Source organism: Drosophila eugracilis, unplaced genomic scaffold (assembly GCF_018153835.1).
Source record: "Drosophila eugracilis isolate 14026-0451.02 unplaced genomic scaffold, ASM1815383v1 contig_340, whole genome shotgun sequence".
Classification (NCBI taxonomy): domain Eukaryota; kingdom Metazoa; phylum Arthropoda; class Insecta; order Diptera; family Drosophilidae; genus Drosophila; species Drosophila eugracilis.
The window spans coordinates 410,730-435,507 of NW_024573195.1; the positions used below are offsets into that span (position 1 = coordinate 410,730).

General features: G+C 32.4%; 2 protein-coding genes across 9 annotated transcripts; one reads left to right on the forward strand and one right to left on the reverse strand.

The window, feature by feature from the left end:
- Positions 1-1,065: 1,065 nt before the first annotated feature.
- On the forward strand, positions 1,066-19,335 carry LOC108102361 (RNA-binding protein MEX3B). 8 transcript variants are annotated; one of them, XM_017207267.1, is made up of 4 exons: positions 1,076-1,336; positions 1,814-2,551; positions 3,185-3,471; positions 18,031-19,335. In XM_017207267.1, the coding sequence occupies exons 2-4, from the start codon at positions 1,924-1,926 to the stop codon at positions 18,088-18,090; spliced, it is 975 nt and encodes a 324-aa protein (XP_017062756.1). In that variant the 5' UTR covers positions 1,076-1,336; positions 1,814-1,923; the 3' UTR covers positions 18,091-19,335. The 8 variants fall into 8 exon arrangements, with proteins under 8 accessions (XP_017062753.1, XP_017062752.1, XP_017062756.1 ...); XM_017207268.1 differs by lacking the exon at positions 18,031-19,335 and adding an exon at positions 10,869-11,697; XM_017207264.2 differs by lacking the exon at positions 18,031-19,335 and having other exon boundaries at positions 1,066-1,094; positions 3,185-6,222.
- LOC108102363 (growth/differentiation factor 8) lies at positions 14,583-19,677 on the reverse strand. Its single transcript, XM_017207269.2, has 4 exons — positions 19,379-19,677; positions 16,628-17,722; positions 15,397-15,815; positions 14,583-15,328 (listed from the first exon to the last, which is right to left on the reverse strand). The coding sequence occupies exons 2-4, from the start codon at positions 17,694-17,696 to the stop codon at positions 14,960-14,962; spliced, it is 1,857 nt and encodes a 618-aa protein (XP_017062758.1). The 5' UTR covers positions 17,697-17,722; positions 19,379-19,677; the 3' UTR covers positions 14,583-14,959.
- Between the last annotated feature and the right edge of the window lie 5,101 nt (positions 19,678-24,778).

A 24,778-nucleotide genomic window follows, 5' to 3' on the forward strand; every position in this document is an offset into this window, starting at 1 on the left:
TTTCCAGGGTCAGATCTTGTTAAAACTTTACTTAAAGTAATAACGTAATTTTAGTCAGTCGTAGCGCAAGAGATGAGATCAACTATCGCACTAATTATGTACAGTGACTCTATCTTATAATCGGACAAAAACTTTTATAAGATAATAGTGCCTTAGAACGAAACGAGACTAGCTAAAGCCAAAATTTTGATGTTTTTTTTATTTTTTGGACGGTTTATCGATATATATATCTTTATAGTTTATCAATATATTTATATATATCTATATCTACATTTATATATGTATATATATCTATATCTATATATTTATTTAAGTCTATATACAAAATTTTAATTTTCGATAAGAAGTCAATAGTTACCAAGAAATGCGAATTTATGAGGTGTTTTGGCGCTCAACGAATAATCGGGAAAACGGATTTTAGTCGAATTTGTTCAAAAACTAGCATTTTACTGTCAAAAAGGGAAAAATTGAAACAAACGGAAAATAATCATCTGTGGAATTTCGGTAGTGGATTATTAAACTTAATTTCTAAGGGCAAACTTCTACGACATAATTAAATTCTGGGATGAAAGTTAATTTGATTTGCCAATTACAATCGGGATGGCCAAATCAAAATATTATATGAGCAAAAAAAGCAATCGGTTTAAATACAAAAAAATAATTAAACAAAATCCTCTTAAAATAGACAAGAAAGTACAAATTTTTTTAAAAATCAAAAGTGGCAAAGCATGGCATCAATACTAGAATATTAACCGCTACTTTGATCAGGTTATGATTCTTTTAAATGACAAATACTTTAATTTTAATAGCGGATGAAAAGTTGAACAGTTATTTTCCCATCTATAAGTTTCTTACAAAGGTGGAAAATTTAGTAGTTTAGTTTTATTTCCTTTTATTGCAGTACTTTCCTTCAGGAAAGTGTGTCATAGATATTTTACAACTTGTTTTCTCTAACCAGAAATTGTATCGTTCTTAACCTCCCGGTGTATGACCATTGGTTTGAAATCGTTATCGGTTTCCCCTTTTTACTGCATTTCGATATTGTACTATTATTTTCCGTATCACCGTCTGGTAACACTGTGATAGCCGGCAATGTAACGTAATTTGATTGAGTTCTTAGTATGGTGCGCTAAATCAACAATTAATGTTTCGGTTGAAAATATTTATCAGGAAACGTTCTTTCATGTTATTCATTATATTCTGTTTTTCTTCCTGCTCATTACATTTACAAAAGGCGTGTCGAAATACTGCCGGGATGTGTACCTGACAATCTATGTTTTCTAGTGTACACACGTATATGTTGGGTCACTACTTCGTTTTATTAACAGATTTACTTGTAAGATAAAACATTAGTTGTTAGCTTGGTTTAATTGCTAGGAAACAATAAAAATACAATTTTAAGATCGGCGAATACATACCGTTGCTATATATGTACTTATGTGTTTATATGTACTGTGTTCTTGGACTCAGAGAGGGTAAAAGGAGAAAATAAGTTACAAGGGGTGAGTGACACAGAAGTTGTAAGTTAGGGGTTGGTTATGAGCGCGGCTTTCGGTGTGTCCTGTCCCACGACATCGCGGGGAATCGGATTCAATAAGAAGGGGAATTAATTTTTTTAGATTATCTTATCGAAAACTATTGTGTTATAAAGATGTTTGAAGTTTGAGTTACTGACTTTATACCGTAGTGTCTTTAAACCAGGTTTATATTCTGATGTAGGTGAATAGGCGTACCAATTTACATATATATCTATCACTCCCATTAACATGCGTATGTATACCCCAATGCACTTTTTGGTGTCTTTATATTGCAGAAAAGCCACTAAGGGATAAATACCAAATATTACGGTGCTCATACATATAAATTGAATTTGACTCGGAAAATGTGGCCGTATGACAAAAGCTTAGAGTTTAATACATTGACATGTCTATAGCACACCTAAAAACTGAATTTACTGGGTTCAATAGAGTAAGTTCGAATTCTGCATCCAGTGCCATCTCATCTTTCAACATCCCCGCGGCTACTGTGTCATCGAGCTCTTCTTCATCGCGCGAAAGTGCTGTTGCGCCAGTAATCATTTCGCCCAAAAAAAGGGATAAAGGTGCTGTTGTGATGTCGGCTCAGGTCACATCGAAGATCCTGGGTAACATAAACACAAAAGAGTCGATTCAAAAGACAAACCCCGTACACCATCACGAAATGGCCGAACAAACTAAAGTCAGTGCGACATCTCTACCGCTGTCCGACGATCCGCGAACATTACAACTGGCGTTGGAACTATCACTTGTCGGATATAATGACAATCGTTATACACAACCTGTTCAATCCCTACCATTGCCCCTTAATGCACAAAGTGACTTTGAATTAGGTACAATGCCAGCGTTCTCCAAAACAGACAGCACCCTGCCACTTGCATCGGCTCCGAGTTGCCTCTTATTACCTGCTGCCGGCACCGTTAGCTTAGAAGACCGATCTAAGAAGTCGCAAAATATGACCGAATGTGTTCCAGTCCCCAGTTCTGAACATGTTGCTGAGATAGTGGGCAGACAAGGTGAGTGTTTTTGATGAACTTAAAACAAACTTTTTGCATATCTAAACACAAAGGAAATCTAGTAAATTTAAAGATTTTTGTTGAGCTTATAACTGATAACATAATTATTTTTATAAATTTTCAAATTGAAAACGAATAAAAATGGAAATAAAATTAACAGAACAAATTTTTATTTTATGATGTAATTGATTTAACAAAAAACAAAATAACGTGATTTATTACATTCCCGATTTTTACTGCTGTGTAGAAACAATAAAACCTAATTTATCATATTTTGATTTTTAATTTATTTGCCATACTAAATTTGTATATTGTGTTTATTGAAAAGTATACAAGTAATGGGAACCTACCCTTTAAGCCCAGGATACATAATGATTATATTATTTAGTTTGAACAAATTATTATGCGTAAGTCGTTGTCTTCTTCTTCCTCTTCTTGATAAAAATGACTAAAATAATTTATTTGGATAAAATAAAACAATAATTAATTATACATAATATTTAGCAAGCAACACTCTTGTAGTCGTGACACCATCGTATACCGATATATTCCGTAATATACTTTTTTTTTTCTATTAATATACATCCTTATCTATATTTTGCCAACAAACTAATTTTTTCTTGCGTTTTTAAGGTTGCAAAATAAAAGCTTTGAGGGCCAAAACTAACACTTACATTAAGACACCGGTTCGAGGAGAAGAACCAGTATTCGTGGTGACTGGTCGTAAGGAAGATGTTAACAAGGCTAAACGAGAAATACTTTCCGCAGCTGACCACTTCAGTTTGATACGCGCTTCACGCAAGCCCATGAGCGACGGCCACAATGGCGGAGGTTCAGGAAGTACGAGTGGTTCCGGAGGTGGAGCAGTTCCCCGCTTACAGTCAGGTCCACCATGTATGCCTGGACAAGTTACCATACAGGTACGTGTTCCCTACCGTGTAGTTGGACTTGTTGTTGGGCCCAAAGGCGCTACGATAAAACACATCCAACAAGAAACTCAAACTTACATTGTGACACCATCGCGAGAGAAGGAACCTATTTTTGAAGTGACTGGCTTGCCAGACAACGTAGATACAGCACGAAAGCAGATAGAAGCACACATTGCTCTTCGAACTGGAACCGGATCTGGACACTGTGATGCTATTACTGTGAAAGGTAGTGAATCAGTTGAGGCAAAAGAGTTTTCGCCCCTGCCGACAATAAATTCTTTAACCCAAATACTAAATGACGACTTAAATTCAGAAATTTTGTCTTCTATATACAATAATGCTATTCCATCTACACAAGGTTATGCAAATAATTCAGTTAAAATTATTGGAAACGATTCAATGAAGCCTATACCAAATCATCAATCTGGCATTTGCTTTACAAAAAATGAGTTTCCTGATATGGAATTGGCAGCACATATAACGGGAGCAGGAGTATCAGATAAACATCTTCCGGGAAATGAAGTTGCAATGCCCTTTGCCAAAACTAATGTAGTATTTCGTAACACATCTAATAAATCATTGTCCTTCTGCACTCCCACATCTACATCAGCGAGTGCAAATATATTAACAAGATCTTGTTCGTCTGCTTCCTCAACAACTTCAACAAAGAGTACCAATAATAGCGTTAACACGCCTCCGGAAATATTGAGTATATGGAAAAATATAAGTGATTCAATTGACGTCGACGAGGGTATAGGGGATTCGCCAAGTATCTGGAATCAACCGCCAAATATAGCCACAGCTCACTGCTCACCCACTATCTCAGTTAGTCCAACGGACTCACTCTTAGGCCTGGGTGAACATTCTGCAAATCCAAAGATTCTGCACCACAGTAAGGGGTCGACTATATGCATCAACCAGCAAAAGACACAATCCATTCAGTTGCAATCTAACACCGACAAATTTTTAATAAACCGCGAATGTTTTGTTTGTAATGAAAATGATGTTACTACTGCTTTGGTTCCATGTGGGCATAATATGTTTTGCATGGAGTGCGCAAATCAAATCTGCATTTCCATGGAAGCAGTTTGTCCGGTTTGCAATTCTATTGTTTACCATGCAATGCGCATTTTAGGATAAATCGAATTTGATTAGGTTCTATGCTACAGATTGTTTAAATAATTATTTAGATTTATAATTTGTTAATGATACTTTCTTGGTCTTGACTTCAAGAAGTGCATGAAAATTAGTACTAAAGTTTACAATTTAAACATTTGACTTTAAATAGTTTAGTTATTTTAGGTGATTCGGGCTTTGCGAATTGTAATATTTATCATGGTGCTAAAGCGCATCCGAAATTTTTGATCGAAAATACATTTTTGAAACAGTTGGAAACTGTAAGCTAAAAGTGGCTTGAAATTAACCTTTTTTACCAATTTAAAACATTAAATGATTTTTAAGAAAATTTAACTGTCCTCCAAAAACATTTTGTTGTAACCTTTTGCATTAAATTTAACTTTAGATAAAGAAGTTACATTTCTGCTACCACTGGTTGGGTCAGGCCTTAAAAAATGTCTATCCTAGTTTAATTGATGAGTGTTAAGCAAGTAATATTTGTTTTGTATCGAATTAGCCTATATTACTCCTATTGTAAGGACACATTTCTTCCTTTCGAGTTAACGGAAAATAAAAAGAAGAAAATAGTGTCTATTAAATGTGATCATTGTATGTAATGTATGAGCATATTGCAGTGGTTGTTGGCGACATTTTCAATGTTTAATATTTTTTTTAATTTAACAACGCCACCCCCTTTTTTATTTCATATTGCATCAGATAAAACTTTTTTTGGAGTTTAAAAACTTTAAAATATTCCTAACATATTCTTAAATTTTAAGCCGAAACGTGTTATGTTATATACTAAATATGTCAATCAAATAGACTTTTATAACAGTTTAAAAAGCTATGACGACCAATTTTAATATATTATAAACGCACTCCATATTTTTTACATAAGTAACATGTTTTCGCTTTTTAGAATTTTTATTTTTCAGACAAAAAGATAATTTTACATATCATTCCGATAAATAGGCTCTTATAGTTTCATATTTTAAAGCGGTCGTAAAATAATAAAATTGCTAATAGAATAATTTGTTGTGGTAAATGTTAAATACTCGATAAGAGGCTATTATCCCAATGCTAAATACATTACTTTAAAGTTGGTTATTTTTATAACAGAACACTAGTCATGCATGCATTAAACATTTTAACTGGAAAATGAAAAGAAAACTACAAATTGGCAGAAATACAGACATTTTTTGATCAATGTTAGTGCAAACTAACTTACAGCAAAACTGATATAAAGTGTCTGTGTGTACATAAAACCAAAACTAAAAATTGACTTCACGATAAATAAATAGTATAAAGATGGAGGAATTTTTAAAAAAATAATTTTTTTCTATTTTATAAAAAACGAAAAAGTCACCGATAGCCGCTACGCACTTAAAATTTGAATTTTTAAATTTAATATCCAATATTTTTTATTCTATTTTAAAAAAATAGATATCCATATTTTTGATCAAGCTCACAAACCGAGTCGTCTACTTATTGGCCATACATGGAAATACAAGCTTCTAGAAAATACATATAAATGATAGTAAAGATAAAATTCCAACATTGAATAAAAACAAGAGGAAACGCTATAGTCGACTGCCGCGACTATAAGATACCCGTTACTGTTTTACACAATTTTAAAATATTCATTTTGTTAGTGGAAATTCCCCATGCGCCACCTATTGTCGGAGAAAGCATGTCGGGTAACTGATAGTGACGTCACTGCCCATGTGAGGCCCTATAACCTAAGTTTCTTTATAAGTAGCGAAATAGTGTTCCTATTTAAAAAATCTTTGGTAAATCGATAGATATAAACAGAAATAAGTTATACAACGTCAAACGAAGGCATTTATAATATTATTATAGACGCCACAGTGTTCCGCGGTTTGTGGGTGTTAGAGTAGGCATGGCTGAATGAAAACTCGCGGAAAGTTGCAGTGGCATATCTAAAATACATATTCCTAAGCCTAACATTCTAGCTCTTTTAGTTCTTTAGATTTTTCCATTTTTGGTTTTTCGGGTTTTGTGGGCGTTAGGGTGGGCGTGGCCAGATGGAAAAAACAATTCGCATTTGGGGAATCATAAAAACCTACATGTTTAATGCAAACTTTCTATCTCTTATAGTTACCGAGATATCAGGTTTTCTTGAAAATGCGAAAACCGCCTTATGAGCTTGCTGGGCGTACCAACTAAAGGCTGCGCTGGCATCCAAAGTTTATACATACTGAATTTCAACTTTCTAGCTCTAATAGTTTCCGAGATTTCAGCGATTTTAGTTTTTCTTTATTTTTGGGCGTTAGAGTGGGCGTGGCAGGATGCGGAAATAAACTTGCGCTGTCCCGGGACCTCAAGAATCTTCATGCTTAATCTCAACTTTGTATCTGCTATAGTTCCTGAGATCTCAGCGTTCATACGGACGGACAGACTGACATGGCTCAGTCGACTTCGCTATTGATCCTGATCAAGAATATATATACTTTATAGGGTCGGAAACGCTTCCTTCTATCTGTTATATACTTTTCAACGAATCTAGTATACCCTTTTACTCTACGAGTAACGGGTATAACAAGATCAAACGCGACTATAAGATACCCGTTACTGTTTAACACAATTTTAGAGATTTTTGCAACTCTTAGAGATGTTTGCATTTTTGGTTTTCCGGGCTTTTTGGGCGCTAGGGTGGGCGGTGCTAGATGGCCGGTCGCATTTTGGGCATCATAAAAACCTACACGCTTAATCCACTTATAGTTACCGAGATATCAGCTTTTCTACATCAATATCTTCATGGTTAATCTCAACTTTGTATCTCTTATAGTTCCTGAGATCTCAGCGTTCATACAGACAGGCGGACGCGCAGACGGACAGACAGACATGGCTTTATCGACTTCGCTATTGATCCTAATCAAGAATATATATACCTTATACGGTCGAAAACGTTTCCTTCTACCTGTTACGTACTTTTTAACGAATCTAGTATACCCTTTTACTCTACGAGTGACGGGTATAAAAAGTAGGAAAATCTTTGACAACTAATAGGTCATGCCGAAATTTCTAAAACAACGAATTTTTCAAAGAATTTTCAACCAAGATGTCGTAATTACTTGAAAGATTTGATATTTTTACAAAAAGGTCTTCAATTTGTTGTATACAAAATCAATAAATCGATATTGCCTGGATCAGTTTACAGATGGCAAACAAAAATATGGAGCAGAAAAAAATTAGATTTCATTCTAACTTATATTTATTTTTTGTTATTTTATTTATGGAATTTGTATTGCTTGTAATGGCATTGTTATTATGCATCTACATAATTAAATTAACCAATTCGGTTTACCAAGACTTAAAAGTTTCAGGGTTCAAGTACCGCACCTATAAGATACTGCTACTCTGTTGACCGTTTTTTAAACTTTCTAAGCAATTGCCTGGTTCGAAAACTTACTATGGGGCACAAATACAGATGGACGCCACTGGCCTTCGCTAGATCGACTCGGTTAGTGATCCTGATCATGAGTTAAGAATATAGAGTCGGGAATGCTGTCTTCTATAAATAAAAATCCCGAAGAAGCATGTTGAACACTTGAAAAAATTGGGAAAAGTATTTATGTTATTTTCTTATATTGCACTTAATTGTGGATTTAAAACCACAAAATAGTCTTATGCTAACAAGTTAGTTACCTATGTATTTTTTGTATTTATGTATTTAAATGTGCAGGTTTTTCATTTATTTGCTGTCAAAAACAATTTCTAAAAAAATATAAATTTTTATGTACACTCATGGACAAAATAATAGGTGTGAATTTTTTTTTTTGAGGATATCGATTTTAATTGATATAAACATAACATATTATGGGAAAACTATACTTTTTTATTATGGTTACACTGTTACGATCAATTTTTGGTGAATTCCCGGAAGTCAGAAGCTTTCTGAAGAAAATTGTGGATATTTTATTGCTCAGACTGCAAATTCGCCTGGACAATAAAATAGGTGTGTCGAGCAAAACTTTAATCTAAAGCTAATTAGGATAATTGTTTGGTTGCAGAAAGTAAGGTATTACGATAATTTAACTAAATCGGGAATTAACAATCACTAAAATTGTATTAAATGGGCCGTGGGAGACATTGCAGTGCGGAAGAGGGGAAGCTCATTCGACGACTCCGAGATGAAGGAAAAACATATAAATCGATTGCTGTTTTAATGAAACGATCTCAGAATTTTGTAACCAATGCGTTAAAACCGAAAAAAGTAGGTGAAACTCGGGGAGCACCCAGAAAAACATCATCTAGGGCCGATAATCGCATGGTTCAGTTGGTTAAAGGAGACCCGTTCAAGTCTTCCAGGAGGATTTCCAACGAAATTGGAAATTTTGTGTCATCACGGACCGTTCGGCGACGTTTGGCAATGGCAAACCTACCAGGTAGGATTGCCCGCAAAGTTCCTTTGCTTCGGCCGAAAAATAAAAAGATGGGGAAACAATTTGCTCTAGATCGTAAAGCCTGGTCAGGACCGGAGGGTGAGAAAAAATGGCATAATATTCTCTGGAGTGACGAAACCAAAATAAATTTATTTGGAAATGATGCTAAAAGGAATGTTCACCGTCCGAAAGGCAAAGAATTTGATCCCAAGTACACCTGTAAGACTGCAAAACATGGAGGTGGTAGCCTAATGGTATGGGGATGCTTTTCATGGAATGGTGTTGGTCCGATTCATCGCATTGATGGAATAATGGACAGATTCGTATACAGAGACTTATTGGGGACAGTGATGCTGCCATATACTGAGGATAATATGCCAATTTTATGGAAGTTCCAGCAGGATAACGACCCAAAACACTCCTCTCTACTAGTCAGGGAGTGGTTTCGTGAGCAAAATGTGGACGTTCTGGAATGGCCGAGTCAATCCCCTGACCTTAATCCCATCGAAAATCTCTGGGGTGAACTCAAAAGAGAGGTAGGAAGGTCCTCGTGTCAAAATAAAAACCACATTTGGGATATTGTTCATAAAGCATGGTACTCCATCCCAATTGGCACTTGTCGCAAGCTGATATCATCCATGCCAAGACGAATGGCGAAAGTTCTCAAAAATAATGGAGAGTATACCGGCTACTAACTGCTACATACTCAACTTAATGTACAAAAAGATCAAAAATAGTGAAATATCCATTTAGTTTAAACGTTTAGTTCCTTACACCTATTATTGTGTCCAGCCAAAAATGTCCAATTTAGGAAAAAATCTACTTCTGTTGTTAATGATAAGGTTTATAGTATTGTTTCTTTTTTTCTTTTAAAGACAATTAATATACGTTTTAAAAAAACTTTGTTTTAAGCTGATTGGAGAAAGCATGACTTAGAAATAAAAAGTTAAAAATGAAAAATAAAACACACCTATTATTTTGTCCATAAGTGTATGTTAAGATAAAAATACAGACACTAGCCGATTTTAGTTGGCTTTAGGAAAAGCGTTCAATACATTTTTTGCAAACAAAAATTACGTTTACAACTCACGTAATTAATGGTATTACTGGATCTGAAAATTAAATGTTATAACACACTATTTCTCTGAAAATTAAAAATTGACTGATAAAGTAACATTAATATTAAGAGCATCACATACTAATTATATTTATATCAATAAAGAAAGTCAGAAACAAATATTTATATATATTTAAATTACGATGGCCCACATGTGACAACTACCTTAATAAAGCTAACGATTAAAGTGAATAAAAAGACTTATACATTTATAGTCAATCATATTTAAAATTTATAATACAATGTAAATTACGCAGAATGTTAAGTAAACCAAAATACCGTATTTCTGTTTAAAATTTGATATTCTTTGTATTAGATTGTTTTACACCTGTGTTATGTTTAGTAGTTCCCTTGATTATATTAATCAATCTAGTCCAAATACTTGTAAAAGAGGCTGGATAATATATACTTATATGTATATCATTTTAAAGAAAATATGTAAGGTTAAAAATTTAAACGAGTGAGACTAAATTATATTTTTCAATCGCGCAAATTGAACATTTAACAATTTTTAATAACTGCAACTAGATCAATTCAGTTAAAGAAATATAATTTACAGACATACTTTAATATTTAGATATATAAGATATATATAATATATACATATATTTTATATTATTAAATTCGTAAGCTAGAGAAATATTTTAAGCAATTCAATACGTTCATATATATATGAATAATCAGTATTTCAAACAAAATATCTTAGGTGTATTAGAGTATGCTATAAAATAATTTAGTTTTTGTTTCAGAGAGATAAAAAAGGTACCCTAGACCTGGTTTGGGCTTATAATAATCTTGAGCCGTAAATAATGTTGGATGACAAAGTATATATATAACCCATTTTCAAAAGATAATCAAGACCGTTGAAGAAAACTACTCGAATATACTTAATACTGAATACTTTATACTAAAATTCCAAGTAAGGTACTCGAATGTGAATTTATCTTTTAAAAATATAATTTAGAATGATTACGATCTCTGGTTGTAATTGCTTTAAGTGTAAAAGTGTTATTCATCCCAAAAATTTCAATCCATAAAAATAGTTTTACAAGGATTTAACGACGTGAAATATTGAACGGACACTTTTTTGGAGTAACTAAAGCAGTTAAATCATTAACTCTACCTACATTCAGTTTGTGTTTAATGTTATGTTTCTTATACAAGTACAAGTGGTAATAAAGGTTAAGTAAATTGATTTTTATTTCAATACCTTAAATTAGTTATATTCCAATTCTTTATTTTTGGAGTCCTATAATTACAAATAATGTAATTAAATCTAATGTATATTAAATGCTCAAATAATTCAGTTCTCTTTTTTTTAGTTCCTTAAGAAATACGTAAAAAATTATGTAGTCCAAGAATACTTTAATAACTCCGATAAACAATTTTTAAGAATTATGTACATATGTACAAGAAAAAATATTTTTTTACGCAGCTTTTAAAGTTGTATATTTAACTTATTATTGGCAGCTAATGTATTTACAACGAATATTTTACGAACGAAAGAGTACTTTTATCAAGAAACCAAAAACAAGTAATTATAAGATAACATTTAAAACAAATTCGGTGAATAAATAATATTACATTTATTTATCCAATTCAATAAAAAATATATAATACAAGAAATATAAATATAAATAAGAAAAATATTAAAATATCCGTATTGTGTTCGAAAGAAAATATAATATCTTAAAAATACATTTCATATATAGACTTTAAACGGCATACTCTTTCATTGATTAGTATTCACATTGAAAAGACGACTTAAAAGCCGAAGTCTCTAACTTTATATGGAAAATATTTATGCAATTATAAGTATATATATATATATATATACTATATAAACATATATAGTAATGTATCACTAAATGGTTATATAATACATTTTTTCGGAGGTAAATAAATATTGTTTCTTGTGAGTAGGAAGACGTGTTATTTTTTATTGATATGTAGTATATCAATGTTCTATTGGGTTTCAACAAGAAAGTTATATTCTATCCATTTTTATTAAAAGCGCTATAGTCGAGTGTCCAGTTTATCAGAGACCCCTTACCTGGTTAACCAATTTGAAAATAATTGTGCTAGCAGGAATGGTTGGTGACATAACTGCCCATTTATGATCTTATAAACTTAATTTCTGAATTAATGTCGACAAATAAGAATATTATTTACGAACCGCAACTTCAACCTTAGACTGGATGGATCAACATTTGAAATAAAAGGAAAGTGGCATGATTATAGGTCTTATTATTCACCTTCTCCTACATATTACATACTTTTAAACTTGTATACGCCTCAAGTAAGGACTAAAAAAATAAAACACACGCAGTTCTTTGTTAAGTAAGCAGATTTAAGAACAGCATGAATTACCTAGATTCACAAATAAATTTTAATCAATATAGTATGGCATAACGAATAAAAATATAAATTTTCAGCCAATCCAATAATTGCCAGCAAGGAATATATTATTATTTTAATTTAATTTTAAAGTAGTTTTAAACTAATCTTGTCAAAATATATTGGGAACGAAATCATAACTTAATGTTAAATTACTGACAATTCTTACGCTTTGAGATTTAGTAATCATTTTTGTAAACCTTTTCTTTATAGAAGGTCAAAAGACTGTTACAAGAGTAACTGTAAAGCTAAAGAGAGCTAGAGAGACATTTGCTTATAGAGTAAAAGTAAAATGTTGGGACTCAGCTACAAAACACAAAGAGCATTGCATTTATGGATTATATATTCTTTTGCAAATTCTGAGTTGTTATAGGAACTACTTGTACACGTTCAAAAATAAATTTTACTGAATATTGTATATAAACAAATTGTTATACTTTACTATATATTTCGTTGGTTGTTTACAATACTTGGTTTGTCATAACATTTAAAATCCGATAACATCCACCTTTATCTCGATAAGAAGTGTTTGTTTGACAAGCCAAGAAAGAAAAGCCTTTCCGTTTTTATTATATAAGTTAAAAGTAAGGTACCAAAAGGTAAGCGTCTTTTGTGACAAATTATTATTGCATTTTTCCCCAGCAGGAAAGTCTTTAAAAATATAACTAAAAACAGAAACAAACTGTTGAAACAGACGGACAGACGGACATAGCTATATCGACTCCCTATTGATCCTGATCAAGAATATATATACAATATAGGGTCGGAAACGTCTCCTTCACTGCGTTACAAACTTCTGACCAAAATTATAATACCCTCTGCAAGGGAATAACAAGATTTCCTATATGTAACCAATTTAATTATTAAACGGCAGCTTTAGTATATAGTTGTCTGATTGGCAAGAACTATTACCCTGAGCAAGGTATACATAAACAAATTAGATTTGCATAGTTTCATGTCAGTAGCAAAAATGACATAAAAAAGGGATATTTTCACAGCTTTTAACTATTGTTCCTATGGAAACTGTGAGATATAGGTGTCCGATCGGCAAGCGCTTTTGCCGATTCATGTTAATAGCTTTTACACTGTGCGAAATATCTTAAATTTTGCATGTTATATTCGATTGTTCCTATGGGAGCTATAGGATATAGACGTCCGATCGGGTCGATTTTCAAACTTGATCTGCGTACACGTTTTAGGATGACTGTAAAAGTTTTAAGTCGCTAGCTTTTAAACTGAGCTCGCAAACGGTATTGAAACAAACAGACATACGGACATACGGACAAACGGACATGGCTATATCGACTCCCCTATTGATCCTGATGGGGTCGGAAACGTCTCCTTCACTGCGTTACAAACTTCTGACCAAAATTATAATTCCCTCTGCAAGGGTATAACAAGAAAACATTTTTAAAATACATAAGTTAATAGTGTTGACGCCAGCAAAACTAAATGGCACTATTAATAATAATCAAAAATTAATTTAAATAACTAACAGTTATTTACTAACTAACTAAAAGCACATCGATTTCGGAGTCTAAAAATATTTATATTTAAAAATCTTTTGGTAAATCTTTATTTACAAAAAAATATTTTAGATAAAATGAAAATATAAAAGGGTAGTGCGCAGTGCGCACGTATCTAGTCCTAGCTCTTCCCGACAGCTAAGCTGCCGTATCTCTTATACATAATTCCCAAAAAGAGGCTAAAGTAATAAGCTCGGGGCCTCTCTAGAATTTGCATTGTTAATTCATACCTTTTTAATTCTTATTGACGGAAATGAATATATCAACTCTGCTATTGATCTTGATAAATAATATATATACTCTATTGCTTCAAATGGCTTCCTTCTAACAGTTAAATACTTTTAAAAGAATAGATTATATCCTTTTACTTTACGGAAAACAGGTATGAACATATCCTAATGAAAAAATATCATTATACTTTATAGTGCTGGAAAAACTTTTTTCTACATACTTTTTTTACATACTTTCCTTTTAATTTACTAAAAACAGTTATAAGAAGTTTTTTATTAAACATAATAGCTTATCGAAAACTCTTCATCATCTCATCATACAAGCTTTTATTTAAAGTATATATTTTTTAGTTTAAGGAGTATATTTCACCATATAGGCAAAGTTTAATACATAATCAAACATTTTTGTTTGTTTTCATATCTCATGAGCTAAAGTAAGGATGTACTCCAAAATACCATAGTTAACAGAACAACTTGTGTCTTTTTAACTGACACTTTTATATTAATATAGTAAATATGCCATAAAAGCATGTAATGCGATTTCGTCGGTTAAACATATTTTTTAGGTAAGATCTGGGGATTTTCTCCATTCGTATAATTATCGCCGGTGTGTATTTATTTACATAAAATTATTTATTAGTTGTATGTTATCAACAGAAAACTTTTGAGTTGTCTTAAATTAGTTCACTAGGAACAACTGCAACCCTCAACAGACATATTTGGTATAACACTTAACACCAGATTATGGTTGTCGTCAAAATATAACAAACTTAAGGAACTCATTTTTGTTGGTGAGCAACATGGTGTTGCCGAAGTCGTTAAAGCTGCTAAGTGCGTATGGGGATATTGCTCAAGATAACCAACTTTGCAATCGCCACTGCAAAAGTATGCATCGAAAGACGTTGGTGCTACCACAAAATGCCATCCGAAGCTGGTGAAATTTACTTTAAGTGGATAACGACAACATCGCATGTCATGATCATTCTCTGTGCAGTCCATATAAACGCTGCGCTTTCTCCGATGCTTTTTTTGAGAACCGATTTCAATATGAACTGTCTATAAAAAAATAAAGTTTAAAAGTATTTTAATTTTTTAAGTTCATTTTAAAATTCAAGATTTCATACCAATGGGCTTTTTGATGTGTTGTCAGTTGTCACTACTAATGACTTCATCCAGGCTTCTGCGCCCTTTATAAGAATTTCCTGCGTATTATTTGAACCAAGATCACCAAATAGAGATTTCAAATCAATGTTAACCCATTGGCCAAGTCCCATAGGAATATTTTGTCGAAACTCGAATATTTTGACTTTATTGTTAAAACTTGAAGTATTTGTGCGCTCTACAGCACGGTGAATAGTTACAACGATATCTTTACTAGGCTGGTTTTTAATCTCTTCAATGAGTTCCGGCTGGTGACTGTTTATCCATTCCCAACCACGTAAATATAAATGAAGTGTAGCGTAAGATAATTCCGAATAACTACTATCAATTTTAAAACGAAAAATATCGGCCTTGCGGTTGTGACGGACATGAGGTGGATTTTCTAGACAAAAACAAACAAACAAAATTATTTTACTAAAGATAAAAATAGAAGTTAAAGTTTTATTGCGTTGTAATATTTGTAAAGAAATCCCGGAGTCTTGTCTCCATTAATTACGTTTAATTGTTTTAGTTTACTTTCAAACTAGGTTTTTATCATGTTTAACTTTGTAAAATGTTCCCTATTATGTTAATCGATTCCACATTGAATTAAAACCTAAATGTATTTTGCACACGTTATTCTTGGATCCGGGATTTTATTTAATGGCTAACATGTCTTGAATAGTTTTTATGTGGGTTTTTCGCTTAAAAGGGTATTAAAAATTTAACCATTACAATTTCGTTTAATGGACGGTATTATAAATTTAGTTTCTCTTTATTATAATAAACATGTGAGTAGGCATTTAGACATTCTGTTTATCTAAAGCTACTGTCTTTAAAGAAAAGTATTTTATTGGCGGATCGGACAACTAAATAATTTCGCAAGCTTATAAAAATATCTGAAAGTGATAAGAATTATAATGATTTGCAAAATGTCGACAGGAAATATGTTTGTTTTTATTAAAAAATTAAATTGATACATTTATAGTAAAATAATTTTATAAGTAGACAAGATTGGGGCATTTTGAAAAGCAATAGAATAAAATAATAACTTAATTTACATTAGTTAAAAACTTTTAAAACAATAAAATATAGACCATACATTATGCTGCGAGCAGAGATTTTTAAAAGGCTTGACTATAGTCGAAATTTATTTTAATTTTTGCAATATTGTTGACCGGAAAGTATGCTTATAATGAATGTTTCTTTACTTACGTTCAGGAAATATGTATATGCTGCTTATGTGTGATAGAATACTTTCGTATTCCTCTCCGTTGTTATTATTGGGAATATGAACTTTTTTATCTTTATTTTTATTGAAATCTATTCCATGCGTTAATTGAAATTCATTAACTGTGTTAGCGTCATCTCCTTGCATTTGAGAGGACAAACTTTCATCAAAGAATTTAGACGCGCTTTCGTTGTCATGTGTATCATTTTGTTTAATATTTTCTGATGCTGTTGATTTTGGCAATAAATAAGTTTCGTCTGTATTCGCCGTGCGGCTCCAAACATTATTTTTCGAGGATGTATTAAAATCTTTATAAAAGTTATCTATTATATTTTGTGGTACTGATACTGGTTTCGTAATATTGGGAAGAGTTTTTAAATTCAATCGCATAAGTATGTGCATTTTAATTGACTCTAAACTGTCCACTTTGGCTTTCTCACGCAATTGACGTTGTAATATACTTTCTAGATTGAGTAAGGTATTGCGATACATAGATACGCCTTGAACTCTTGTAAAATTTCCTGAAACTGATACCTTTGGTAAAGAGGAACTTTTTTTTCCCAGCTTACTTTGTACTTTTATTTGGAATAATGCCGTATTTTCATTTTTCTTTTCCTCCGCAGATATCGAAGAAGAGTCATTCTTTTGATAAAGTACGTTTGTATTAATATTTTTTTCGTTACTCAACAAAGAAATGTCCTCACTAATATTCACGTTGGAAGAATTAGGAAGCCTTTTGATTTCCGTCTCAGCATAAGAACTCCGTGCAGCCGCTAAGACTAAAATCACTGCAATCGCAACACATAAGTTGATATGGAATTTACATTTTGAACCTTTAATGATAATCATTCGTTCGGTTCTTTTTGTTCTGTAGTCACAAAAAAATATGCAAGGAAATTCGATTTCGTTGGGGTGTATTATTATATGAATATCACCTGAATTTGAGTGGTTTTGAGCAGTTTTTTCTTTTAAGGTGTTATCTGTTTTTAAGATTCTATGGTCTTGATCTTGAGTTTTGTATTTTTTCCAACCACTGCATGATTTGCTCAGCATGATTTTTGATCAAACCGTTGTTGGTGCTGAAAAGGGATTTTTTTTGCAAATATATTACTATAGCACTTTTATACTTAGAGAAAACGATATGATAATAAATATCTTTTAAAAACCTTACATTTTTTAATAACTTCCTAAGATGTTTATCTGATTTTTAATAAATAGGTTGGTTAACAAATATAGACAAAAAATATATTCCATATATTATAAAAGTTCTAACATTCTTGACTTAAAAACATTGGGGCTCTTATAGTTCCCGAGATCCTGCGTTTATAACGAAGGACCGCCCGGATAGCCGTCACTTATACGTCTTTAGTAATATTTATATTTTCAGATTAAAACACATCTCAAAGCAAAGCAGGAAGATACACTACAGAAACCTGTTACTGTATAAAATATGAATATTTAGAAATCAGATAAGCACTTGATTTGCAATTTTGATGGACCTAATTTATAATTTATATTTTGCGGAACTTCAATCGCATTAGAATGTGCATTAAAATTTTTTTTTTGTTATAGACCCTATAAATAATATACATTCTATATGATATTTAATGGCCTAGTAATCCGGCTTTTCGTATCAATGCTCAGATCTCAGCAAGTATTATAGTTAAAAATGAATTAGATTGAACATGCAGATCTTAGGGGTGCAATTAAAAGTTATTTCAAAATCCGACCACAAATCGTGAAAATCTATGGCGGCATTATTGTAAATGTATTTTGTACTTTTTATTGTCGATCCTATCGATTTAATAAATATTCGCCAGGAATCAACATAAATTATTATTCGCGGCACTATATAGTTGTGCATACAATTTTCGATGGCATTGTAGACGTCATAAATACATTATTTAAAGATTTTAACACACGTAACCGAGTAGATCCTAATTTCTGCTTCAAAACCTATTACATAGCCGCAATAGGTTTGCTGAAACTGAAAGTTCATTCTTTTCTTTTGATTACTTATCAAAAATGTTTTAAAATGTTATCTTATGTTAATTATCCTTGATTGATATATGTAAATACTTTCCTAAATAAAGAAAAGCCAAGTAATGAAAATTAAAAGTTATTAAATAGTTTAAACCACTTAAAAATTTAAAAAATTCGAAGCTGTAACATAATTTACATATTGTACACATGTATTCTTTTTTTGGGGTCATCTTAGGAACGACCACCCTAATCTGCACAGTGGCATACAAATGTATGTATGTATGTTCATACACATACGTAAAGACCGTTCATAAACGTTTCAAACGAATCCTCTTGATGACTACTCTATTGTATTCAATTAAAACCATTTATAAACATAATAAATTGTTGTGCTCTTGAACTTCATTTCATCATGGAAAGTGCAATTTTACAAACTGAGAAACGTAAATCTGATATCATATGCACATACATATATGTACATATATACCATCATTAATATACATATATACATAAATATGTGCATATAAATACGTCTGTATGCATGTTTGTGTGGGAGTGTTTGTATGCGTGTGTATGTACATACACACATTCATAATTTTTTCGCGATAACAAACTTTTGTAGAAACATGTACCAAGTAAATATATACATACATATATACATACATATATAAATTTCTACGTTTATTTATGTTAATTCACTTTTAAAATATAATTATATATATTTTTAAGACTAGGAAATTTTTTGTATTTACATGTACTTATTAAATGCTTTATATTGAAATAACAGTTGGACTATGGATTTGGATATATTTCACTTTCTTCACATTGTTATTAATTTGAGTATTTATTGATAAGCAACACATAGTTAATAATAGTATGCGACGGTATCCAAATATGTACGTATTATTTAGTTTTTCCAATAGGCAAGTTAAATATTGAAAACCGGAGATTCCGTTGGCTGTGCGGTTGGATGACGAGGTGGATCTGAGCAGCTGATCGGAGACGATCGGAACATATGTACATATACACACATACATACGAATGTATGCCTTTATGTATGTATGCATACATGCAAGCAGCTCAACAGTCATTTATTTGGCATGACAATGAAATCTAAAAATCTTCAGAGCGTGGGCTAGGAGGGCTATTATTATTATTTTATTATTTTATTGACTATGCACATACATAGGTACATATATAAAAACAAATAAAATATGTGATCATTACACCTTATAGCATGTGGATTTGTTTGATGCGGTGCGTTGCACCACAAATAGTTTTGTCACAAATTGTTTGGAATAGCCCGAATGAATGAACATGTATGTATGTACATATATGTATGTACATACAAAACAATTGGCAGATATTCGTATGAACGTATGTACTTATGCCTATATGTAAAACGCATCTAAGCTTTTTTATTTAATTTATCTATGGAATTACGATAGTACATAGTAATTATAGGTTTATCCGAATTAATGCCGGTAAAGTATGAATTTTGCCATTTGCCATTTAATAGTAAAAAACTAGCGTTAAATTTACCGCGTGGTAAAAGTGATGCGGGTCGTTCACACTTTCGACATTAAAGCATAAATTGTAAAGTAGACGGTTGGAAATCAGTGTCAGCTTCCTTTTGTATAGTTAATCATTGGTGGTATATAATATTTTTCCCGGAAACCGCAATAAATATCAGGAAGGAGGAAGCTACAAAACAAAAATTGCTGTGTTTTGAATAAAAGTGTTATCTGACATGTTAAAATAATTTTAAACTTTAGCTCTGAGCAATAATGTAACGGATATAATGTTATCGACATGTTAAACATTTAGAAAATATTAAAAATCAATAATTTAGTTATATCGAGCATTAAAACGCAGATTGCTTTGAAACACAAAGAACGGTGAAACTAAATACCGTATATAACTGGATATTTTTGATTGACCTTCATCTTGAACACTCTTTACATTATTTTATTAAGTGTAAGTCGTAAGATGATCGGTAGGCATTATACAGTGAAATTTTCAAGTTTTTTTTTTCAGTTTTTGCTGATTTTTGTAGTTATTTCAAAATGGATTTAGTCACTTGGCAATGGACTTGGTTTCCTGATAAAGGAAAAATCTTACGGATCATTGAGATGCCTGGGCACCTCTTTATGATCGCTGATAATCCAGCAAAAAACGTTAAAACTAATGCAAATGAATTAGTTTTTGCCCGCATTAAAGCGCAGACAAACCTAGCAACAAAAAGCCCAGGAAGTGGGAATGTACCTTGAAGAACAACGGACCTTAAAGGAAATCTGCTCTCTAAGGTAAACCGAGGTTAAGCCTACGGGCAGGAATGAGGGTGCCCCAGCTCGAACGTTTACGCCAACGCACAGCACCTATCTTTTATACACCTATCCTTTGCGAGTTCTACAATAGAACTATATCTTTTCCCACATATAGTGACCACAAAAAGAACATATGACCTGGCAGTGAGCTAGCATCCCAGATGGAATAATGGAATGTTTGGAATTTTAATTTTAGTACAGCCTTTAGATTAGTAAGTTGTCGTAAGTCTAATAACAATATACTATATTATTGAATGTGCGCTTAAATATCCGCGACTTCAAGATACCCGTAACTGTTTTATTAAATTTTAAATTATTAATTTTGCCAGCGGCAATTGACAACTTGCCACCCTTTGAATCGTCATGGTTACGTAACTGCCCAGACCTTATAACCTGCCTAAGCCTAATTTTCTAGCTTCTAAAGTTGCCGAGATCTTAATGATTTTTGGTTTTTCCATTTTTTGCACGTTGGAGTGGGCTAGGATAGATGGGAAAAATAATATCATCATTGGAAACTACTTGCTTAATCCTATACTTTCTATCACTTATAGTTATCGAGATATCAGCATTTCTACAAATCCGTAAGATGCGCTTTTATTTCAAGATTATACACGCTTAATCCGAACTTTCTATCTTTACTAGTTCCTGAGATTTCAGAGATTTTAGTTTTTTTGTGATTTGAGGGTGGAAGTGAGTGGCAGGATGCTGAAATAAAGTTGTGCTGCATAGGCATCTCAAGAATTTACATGCTTATTTGCAACTTTTTATATTTTATAGTTCGTGAGATCTCATCTTTCGCTCATACGGACAGACGGACATGGCTTAATCAACTTGGCTATTGATCCTGACCAAGAATATGTATACTCCGTAGGGTCAGAAACGCTTCCTTCTACTGTTGCCTACTTTCAACGAATACAATATACCTTTTAATCTACGAGTAACGGGTATAAAAATGATATCAATGTGAATTAACAACATGAAACAAGCCATTCTATTGTCAAATGAAGGTTTATTTATTATTTGATGGTGACGTCAATTAAATAAAAATGTCAACTTAAGGCTTCATAGCATGTATATAGTTTGCAAAATAATGCAAAAATTTAATGGTTTCCATAAATCGATAAGAATTGGGAAAAACGGATATTTAAGAAGTCCGATTTCTGTTCTAACTCGTATATTTCCTGAGATATCGACTATAGATCCTGTCCAAGAAAATATTTGTTTGTGCCGTATATATACGTAACCATGTTTGACCAATAATGACATAGAAATACAGGGTTCAGGATTAGCCTTAAGTCGTGTATATAATCAAAGGTCGAAAAGCACAGTGTGCAGTCTTACAATAAAAGCAGTACTCATTCTACCGAAATCCTGGAGCTCAGAACTATACTAAGGAGCGTAAAATCCTTCAAACTTCTGGTCTTTGTTATTTCTTTTTTTGGGCAGATCGAACATTTTGATCTTTCTAATTGTTCTTCACAGCGGGCCTGCATGGTCTTGGGGAAACTTTCAAACTATTCGATCACGATCTTAGCAGTGCAACCCTTGGGACATAAGTAGGGAAGCGGGTTTGCCGACATGCTATCGATTCTCGTGTGAAAACATGCAATTATGGTTTTATTTGTGTTATTCTGAGTTTGAATTTACACGTTTATTGTTTTTTTTTTCGAAATACTAAGAGCATATACACATTCATACGTATTTGTCGGATCTGATGTTTTCACGACCATGTGAAATTACGCTTGTAATAAACAAACGGTAATAGGGTTAAATTGTGTCTGTATAAAAAACATAAGTAAGTCCTTATAGTGTGCGACATTTGAATGAGAGTAAATATTTTTAATCTTTTGGAAAAACTCTTATGTAAAATTCCAGACTGTGAAAGCATGTTTGTTATTAATAATGTAATAAAAAATAACCCTGCGAAAACAGAATACTGAAATTCTTTATTTATTGGTTTTTTTATTCGAGGCCATAAGTAAAGAACACTTAATAATTATATTATAGTAATTGATATATTAAAGATATTTAAAAAAAATATAATACGGTCAACACTAAAATCGTTTTTTGAATCGTTATCGTTTTTGAGAAGTTTTTTTTTTGTTTCATAAGGTTCCTAAAAACATGTATGTCATATTTTGACAAAATTACGAATTTCCTGAAATTCTTTTAGGTGTATTAAATTTATACCCCTTAAGGATGGGACGATGAAAAAGGGCGCTGTTCACTAGCAATCACTTGCCACCACTTTTATTTTGTTAAATTTGATTTTAATCCATAGATAATATTTTAAGACTTTCTCTTTCGCTCTGTTGAGTCTAATGCGATTGAATCATACTATTTACAAAGGGTGTATGTGAATTTTCATGCTCAGGAGGACCTAACGTAAAAATAAATTACATACTGAAAAATAAAAGTTTGAAATTTGAAATGTGTTTCCATAGCATATTTTTAAAAATATATGTATAAGTAACATATATGTATGCTTAGTTTATAAAAAATATGTCCGATATAAACAATAAAGCGTGGACAAAACAAAATGTATATTAATTATTTTATGGGTATCTTTTGAATTTTGCTAAAAGGCAATAAAAAGGCCCGCTCCAATCCTTTAAGCCCAGCATGGTTTCTTTTAATTATGTATGAGCTCAACCTACTCTGCGATTAGTAGAGTGTTGTCACACGAAGTGCTCCTGTTAAGTGATAGTCGTCAAACAGCAGGCAACGGGAATGTTGAGTAAAGGTTGGGTGCGGGAGGCACGGCCACCGTATTCTCATAATAATTGAAGTATATTCACAGTGGTTGCCTCTTTCTGAAAGGGCGTATGTGAGCCACCCGTGGACACACATCACCCACACCCAATGCTGTCTTTTTAGGGATTCCCCTTTAGCCCTTACCAAAAGGATTTTCTTTGTTTATTTTTGGTTGGCTGGCCAAATGCTTGGCTGGTCAATCGTTAGCCCGAGAACGGTTCTCCGCATTGGTTTTGGTGAGATGGGTCTGGTGCTGCTTTAATTGTTTAATGGCTTGTTACTTGAATTCCCCGTGGGAGACTCATGGTGCGTCTGTGCTAACTGGAATTTTGAAGTGCGATAATTGTAGCGTTTTATTATGGATTAAGCAAATTTTCTGTAAATTATATGCAAGGGATAATGTCATATTATAAATAATGTCCCTGTTGATAACGTTAACATGGTTAAGTATACATTTTTAGAAATTTTGTGGATAGAGTCATTTTTTAAGACATTCAACAATATTTTTTTTACAAAATTGCCCAGCTTACATTGTCGTCGATGTCATGTCAAAGAAAACAACGAAGACGCTATATACTTTGGATAAGGACCTTGGGAATATGTCCGTATAAATGGATATCATGAATTCAAGAGCTACAAGCAACAGATGGCTTGTACATTTTAGGACAGCCTGTGCAGTTCTAACTCGAACTAACAAGCCGCCAGAACTTGCCGCGTGTTAAAAATGTATAAAATATTTTAGGTTCTATGACATTCCAGTTGCCGTGCCTTCAAATCCAGTTGATACATAGAACCACAGAACTGTAAGGTCACTGCGCAAATAGGACTTGATTTGTTTATAAATTGTAAAGAATTTTATTCACAAAAAAAATGTTAAAGTCAAACTAAAAGTTTAACCCGGATATTATGAACGCTGTTTGTTCGCGTAAGAGTGGCCTTGGGCGGATGATGAATTAAAGCCCACTGCTCAGGTATATCAGAATTGATTGGCAGATGACTAAATTAAATCGAAACTTAAAATTTAAATAAATAGCGAAATAATTTTTAAATTTTAAAAATCTTTGGTAAATC

Bases quoted from the DNA above. Each gene is read 5' to 3' on its own strand.
- LOC108102361 (XM_017207264.2), top strand. From the start codon at position 1,924: ATGTCTATAGCACACCTAAAAACTGAATTTACTGGGTTCAATAGAGTA. The intron at 2,552-3,184 runs GTGAGTGTTTTT...TGCGTTTTTAAG, and splicing joins TGAGATAGTGGGCAGACAAG to GTTGCAAAATAAAAGCTTTG.
- LOC108102363 (XM_017207269.2), bottom strand. From the start codon at position 17,696: ATGCTGAGCAAATCATGCAGTGGTTGGAAAAAATACAAAACTCAAGAT. The intron at 15,816-16,627 runs GTAAGTAAAGAA...GTTTTTGTCTAG, and splicing joins CATATACATATTTCCTGAAC to AAAATCCACCTCATGTCCGT. The intron at 15,329-15,396 runs GTATGAAATCTT...ATTTTTTTATAG, and splicing joins ACACATCAAAAAGCCCATTG to ACAGTTCATATTGAAATCGG.